The following is a 6560-nucleotide window of genomic DNA, read 5'->3' on the forward strand; positions in this document are numbered from 1 at the left end:
TAACTCCTATGTATTGGTAATAAAGAGTATTTCTTAACCTGGAACTGTTACAGTTTTTTCCCCTTCCACCTTTTTAGACAGAGGAAAGTTCCTGGAAAAATCCAAAAGAAACTGGTAACCATGGAGGTGTCTCCACTCAAGGAAACTGAGTGGCTGGGGGACAGGATGGGAAATTTACTTTTCACTGTATTTATCAATATATTTAAATTAAATTTTATGTATGTATGTATGTATGTATGTATGTATGTATGTATTTAAAGTCTGCTTAGCCCCAGGTGAAGCTGCAGCGAGCTAGGGCCCTTTTCCGACCGCACCAAGGAGGGCATTTTTAAATACGGAGTAAGGGAGGGAGTGCCCACCTTGACTTGGCGGCTTGACCGGCTTTGGAGGGTGGGGGCTTCGCAGCGCGCTGGTGGCCCCGCCTAGGCGGCTGGAAGAAAAGGCCGACCCCGGGCCCCGCCCCGCCTCGCCAAATTTAAGAGCCCTCGTCCACCGCCGGGAATGCTCCTGGCCAATAAGTCTCTCTCCCTTTTGCGTGGTGCTCCCCCTCGTCCCTCGCGCTCCCTGCACGGCTGCCCACAGGCCGTGGCTTCACTCCCTGTGCCCGACAGGGCAGGGGCCGCGCCATGCCCAGCCCAGTGCCGCGAGGCAGCCGGCCGCCCGCTCCCCCGGGCGCAGGAGACGAGACCTCGGAGCTCCAGCGCCGCCCCGCGGGTCCAGGCAGGCCCCGCGCTCCCGGGCGCCTCGAGTCTTCCTTCTCCGTCGAGGCCATCCTGGCCAGGCCTGCCCGCCGCGCGCCCCCCGCCAACGCCCCAATGTCCGGCGTCGCCGCGGACCTCGGCTCGGCTCCCTCCCGGTTTCCCGCGACGTGGCTGCCGGCCTACCTGAGCGTGAGTCTCTACCAGCCGTGCCCCCAGCTGCCCCGGACGGGCCTCCGCGTGGCTCACCTCTACGGCCTCCAGGGCCTCGGCGTCACAGGTACGAGCTGCTCGGGCGCCTGGGAACCGGGCGGGCGGCCGAAGCGTGGCAGCCGCGACAGCGGGCACAGGATAGAGACGTCCCTGAGTTTTGAGAACCACGCACGGTCGGTGGGAAGGGGCCCAATGACCCTTCACCTTGCCTTGAACCCGAAGCCCAAGAGAGGGACTGGCCGAGAACAGACCACTGCACGAGGCTTCCCCCGCACGCACGCTGCTGAGGTGGGAGGAGGTGTGTGTGAGCGCGCGGGTGCAGAGCAGAAGGTGCGGGGAAGGTCAGAGGGGGCCTCGGAAGACTGGGACAAGGCCAGCCCTGGGGCTGCAGAGCGTCCCTTCTGGAGAATTAGTCTCTCGCTCCTTCCACAGCCCCTTTGAATAACGACTGTTAGCTTAGACTCTTCCCCAAAGTAGCTCTCTTCTGGAACGCGCGGCCCAGTTAGCAGGGAGAAGCGGCTGCTGCGGTGGTGAGGTTCATGGAGGAGCTGTTAGCTGGCAAATGCCGGGACCCCAGTACCGCCTCCACCGCTCACGCCCAGTCCGGGTGAGCATAAAGCCCCACACTTAACTGCTCTCTGAGCCTGCTTGTGTATCGCGCTCTTAAAAGAGGAACCTCGGGCTCTGGGGCTCAGGCACTTAAACCCCAACGAGAATTTAACTGTGTACCTAACGTTCTCCTCTAGCATTTACATCCACCCACAGGAGCTTTTGCCATTTTTGGCAATCTGATTCACGGTTCCCCACCTCCCCTTGAGGAAAACAGGAACAAGATTAACGCAAGCCTTGTCAACCCATACCAAGATCCATGTAACACAATCTTACCTGGTGCCTATTCCCTGGGTTCTCTCCATTCTGCATTTCCACCCCTTTCAGCTGGGCATTTCTCCACCCTTCCCTTCAGAGAAAGCCTAGGCTCTCAACCCCATCCAGATTCGTGCCACTGCATCTGAGCGACATGCCCAAGTTTCCAAAACAACTTTCCCTAACTGCCTCACACAGCTGAGGTCTGAATTGCAGCTTACTGCTTTGTATTAGTTAATCTCATTTTCAAATTAGTTTTTTTTTTTTTTTAATGTATGTTTGTTTGAGAGTGTGTGCTTGAGCAGGTATGGGGCAGAGAGAGAGAGAGAGAGAGAGAGAGAGAGAGAGGAGAGAATCCCAAATCCCAAGCAGGTTCCAGGCTGTCAGCACAGAGCCTGACTCAGCACAAATCCCACAAACTGTGAGATCGTGACCTGAGCCAAAACCAAGAGTTGGATGCTCAACTGACTGAGCCACCCAGGTGCCCCTCATTTTCAAGTTAGTTTTTGCATAGGTAATCCATTCCTACAGTTCAAACTCCACAATGTTTCCTAAGACAGATGGAGAAGAGTTTCCCCTTATATTCCTGTCCCCCAGTCAGCTGGTTAACTCCACCCCACAAGCAGCCAATGACACCAGTCTCTTTATTCTTCCAGGGGTATTTTATGCATATTTAATACCTAAATACCTAAATACACGTGTGTGTGTGTGTGTGTGTGTGTTTGCTTTTTAGGCTTAGAGCTGGCTCACTGCTCAGGCCTCTGGGGCACTCCAGACTGGGCTCCAGCCGAGGAACTTCAGGACACTGAGAGACCTCAAAAGAGGGTTCGGACCATGTTTAACTTGAAGCAGCTGGAAGAGTTGGAGAAAGTGTTTACAAAACAGCACAATCTAGTGGGGAAGAAGAGAGCCCAGCTGGCAGCCCAGCTCAACCTTACGGAGAACCAGGTGGGAGCAGGGACCCCTGTGGGGTCAGGGCTGTGCCTGGGGGCAGACACTGCTCTCCAGAAGGCCCTGGGTGAGGTAGAGGGGAAGACATGGGCCTTCTTCCTCTGTGCCAGGTCACTGAGGGAGACAGGCCCTAATCACTGGCACACTTCCTACATGAATGAGGAAGTAGTCCCGTTTGAAATCACATAATGGGAACAACTATGTTAATCTAGATATTAACCTAGAACTTATGTTTCTATGTTAAAAAGGGAGCTGACCATGAAGTTAAGTGTGTTCAAGGGACTAAATATTAAAAATAATAATAAATATTCACTAGAACCCTATACTTCACTTGAGCTACTACACCACTTTTCTGCTCTTTTCATAGGGAAACTTCCCATGAATTTGTTATAGTCACTCCATGTCCTCACTTCCCATCTACTTAACTCATTCTGATATGAATTCTTTCCCTACCATTCCATCAAAACTTCTCCTCCAGGTCTCTTAATGACCTCCATGTTGCCAAAGTCAACAGATGCTTTCCTCGTCTTACTCCCCACTCAGTACAGTTGACCTCTCCTCTTATGTGAACACATTCTTCTCTTGGCTTTTGGACACCACATTCTTGGTTTTCCAGCTCTCTGGCCACTTCCTCTGTGTCAACTTTGTAGGGTACTCTTTGTGACCTCAAATTGTCTCTGTAGCTGATCTCATTTATTCCCATGATTTTATTTTATTTTATTTTATTATTTTTTTAATGTTTATTCATTTTTGAGAGAGAGAGAGAGAAACTGAGCATGAGCAGGGGAGGGGCAGAGAGAGGGAGACACAGAATCCAAAGTAGACTCCAGGCTGAGCCGGACACGGGGTTCGAACTCACCAACGGTGAGATCATGACCTGAGCTGAAGTTGGATGCTCAACCAACTGAGCCACCCAGGTGCCCCATCATTTATTCCCATGCTTTTAAATACCATCTATAAGCCAACAACTCCCAGATTTGTATCTTAGCTCACTCCTTTTTTTCCTAACTTGTACATTTATCTACCTTCTTTTTTTTAATTTTATTTGTTTTATTTAAGTAATCTCTACACCCAACATGGGGCTCAAACTCACAACCCCAAGATCATGAGTTGCATGCTCTTCTGACTGAGTCAGTCAGGCACCCCTACCTTCTTTTTTTTTTTTAAGTTTGTTAATTTTGAGAGAGCACACATACACGTTTGTGGGGGAGGGGCGGAGACAGAGACTCCCAAGCAGGCTCCACCCTGTCAGTATACAGCATACGCAGGTTTGATCCCACCAACCGTGAGATCATGACCCGAGGTGAGATCAAGAGTCAGACGCTTAACCAACTGAGCCACCCAGGCATCCCTCTATCTACCCTCTTGAGGTCTCCACTTGGATGTTTCCTGGGTATGCATTTCAACTTAAGTCTAAACTTCAATTTGTGACCTTTTTCTCTCCAGATCTGTTCCTTTCCCTACTCATGGCCCCACCATCCATCCAGTTGCTCAAAATACCAAGTCATCCTACATTCTTCCTTCTCTCCCACTTCCATTGCATCGGCAAGCCTTGTCACCTCTACCCCCAAAGTACAGCTGGAATCGCTTCATTTTTTTTCCATTGCCCGTAGTTCACACCAGTCCCAGCTCTTTCTGGATCATTGCAATAGCCCCCAGCTGTCTCCCTGCATCTCCTTTCATCCTTTCTTCACAGAGCAGCCAGATGTGCAATTCACTTGAGATGCAAACAGGACTATATCACATCCCATTTAGTAGCCTGAAAGCTGACACTCCTTATCCATAGCCTCCATAGTCCTAGGTGATCTGGGCTCTGCTGACCTCTCCATTTTCCCTTCCTTCACTTCCCCATCTCACTCTCAGCTATTTCAGCCACACTCTTTCTTTTTGGTCCTCCAACACACCAAGCTTGGTTCTACCACGGAGCCTTCCTGCAGGTTGTCCCCTGCCCCAGCCTGCTTTTCTCTGTTCCCATTAAACTGGCCTCTGATCTGGTGAACCTTAGCTTAAGTGCTGCTTCCTCAGGGAGGGCCAGACCCCTGTTCATACTCGCATTTGTGTTTATGGATTTGTTTCCATATTTATTTCTCTCTCTCTCTCTCTCTCTCTCTCTCTCTCTGGACTGTGAGTTCCATGAGGTCAGGGACCATACCTCTCTTGCTCACCACTGTATCACCATCACCTAGGATGGTGCCTAGTACATAGTAGGAGCTCCATAAATACTTGTTGGATGAATGAATGTGTCTAAAATTATAGGGAAGGGTGTTTTGAAGGAGATGCTTCCTTTAGAAGGAAGATCAAATGTGGACCAGAGATCAGGGGCCACTGTGGGAATGGGGGAAGCAGTGGGAACTGCTGGTCACATTCTAATTTCTGACCATTGCCTCCAATTATAGGTGAGGGTCTGGTTCCAAAACCGCAGGGTCAAGTATCAGAAGCAGCAAAGGCTGAAGCTACCAGCTGTGTCTGCCATGGCTGCCTCCCAGGATGAGCCCTCCAGCAGCTCTGACACCAGCATCCAGAGAGAAGACACTGAGTCAGGAGTGGACAGCTGAGGACTGGGACAAAGGCTCAACCCAGGCTGTCTGGGCTAGTTCTTCCTGGGGATACCCACGGGAACTTCTGAGCCTTTCTTCTTCATCTGTATAATGGGTGCATTGACAATTTACTCTTCCCAGAGCTGACAGGATGTCTGTAAAGCTGTTATGGGGTGCCAGGCCCAGTGCTAAGTGTTCAGCAAGTGTTAAGGTTTATAAGTTCCCTCCACCTGGGGGTGTGGTGCTTGCACCAGAACTGGCCCCTCCAGGGATTAATCTTTTCCTGGCTTGCCTGTGGAGAAGGGGCTTCCTTGAATCAGTATTTGGGCCTAGAAGCCTCTTCCCCACCAGAGATGATGGATATGAGAGTAAAGAGGAGGGAAAGGTAAACCATTTAGCCTACTTCAGAGTTTCCCAAAGTTTTCTTGTTTTGTCTGAACTGCTACCACTTTTAGGAGCTCAGCCCCAACTGTCTGCTTAGGCACAGACATGCTTCCCTGACCCCATCTTTTTCCCTCTAGCTACCCACTTTGACCCCTCTCCATCATTGTACAGAGAAATTTGGCTCTGCCTTTACCAAAGCAGGCATTTTTTCACAAACTCTGCTGTATTTCCATGAGACAGTTATAATTTTTCCCCTTCAAGCCCCTAACTCATGGTTCCCTTTCCTTCCCAGGAATCTGCTCCGTTTCTAAGAAGCCTGCTGATAGCCTACCCCTGTGAGGCCAGCCACCAGCAATTCCAGAGCTCATTTCTCTAGTGCTCTACATTCCTGGGCAGGCCTCTGTTCAGAGTATTGATTTAGAATCTCCAATGGCTTCTGGGTAGAGGGGAGCTGGTGAAAGGAGGCCTGCCCTGCCACCTGCCGGTGACAGAAGGCACGGTCCCCACTGCTGTCTGCAGCGTTCTGAGGGAGACAGGAAGGGCAGGGAGCAGAGGTGAAAAACCACATCCCTCCAAGTGGTGGTAGACCATCTTCTCCTAGACACTAGGCCACAGGCTTGAGGCCAGGGTCCAGCTTCAAGAACTCTTCTCTCCCCCTGTCTTCAGGGAAATCCTTCCTAATGCTGGACCCAAAGTCCACTCTGTTAATCAAAGGAATCTACCTGCATCTACCACTTCCACCACCTGCCTCCTCAATTGACTCACCTTTTAAAAATAATTAAAAAAAAAAATCAACAGTTAACCTATTCAACAGTTACTAGGGCCTACCCAATCCCCCAATATGACCATGAGACCATAACAGAAGCAGACACATCCTTTTTCAAGGAGCACAGAATCAATTGGAGGACAAGGA

General features: G+C 50.6%; 1 protein-coding gene across 1 annotated transcript; it reads left to right on the forward strand.

Moving 5' to 3' along the window:
• Window positions 1-626: 626 nt before the first annotated feature.
• Window positions 627-5635, forward strand: NOTO (notochord homeobox). The gene is made up of 3 exons (XM_049651695.1): window positions 627-978; window positions 2509-2723; window positions 5123-5635. The coding sequence occupies exons 1-3, from the start codon at window positions 627-629 to the stop codon at window positions 5279-5281; spliced, it is 726 nt and encodes a 241-aa protein (XP_049507652.1). The 3' UTR covers window positions 5282-5635.
• Window positions 5636-6560: the final 925 nt, after the last annotated feature.

This window comes from Panthera uncia (genome assembly GCF_023721935.1).
Source record: "Panthera uncia isolate 11264 chromosome A3 unlocalized genomic scaffold, Puncia_PCG_1.0 HiC_scaffold_11, whole genome shotgun sequence".
NCBI classification, from domain to species: Eukaryota; Metazoa; Chordata; class Mammalia; order Carnivora; family Felidae; genus Panthera; species Panthera uncia.

What these genes read in the sequence shown, in the direction of transcription:
- NOTO (XM_049651695.1), top strand. Translation starts at nt 627, where the DNA reads ATGCCCAGCCCAGTGCCGCGAGGCAGCCGGCCGCCCGCTCCCCCGGGC. An exon ending in CCAGGGCCTCGGCGTCACAG is followed by an intron (nt 979 to 2,508) that starts GTACGAGCTGCT and finishes TTTGCTTTTTAG; the next exon opens with GCTTAGAGCTGGCTCACTGC. An exon ending in TCAACCTTACGGAGAACCAG is followed by an intron (nt 2,724 to 5,122) that starts GTGGGAGCAGGG and finishes CTCCAATTATAG; the next exon opens with GTGAGGGTCTGGTTCCAAAA.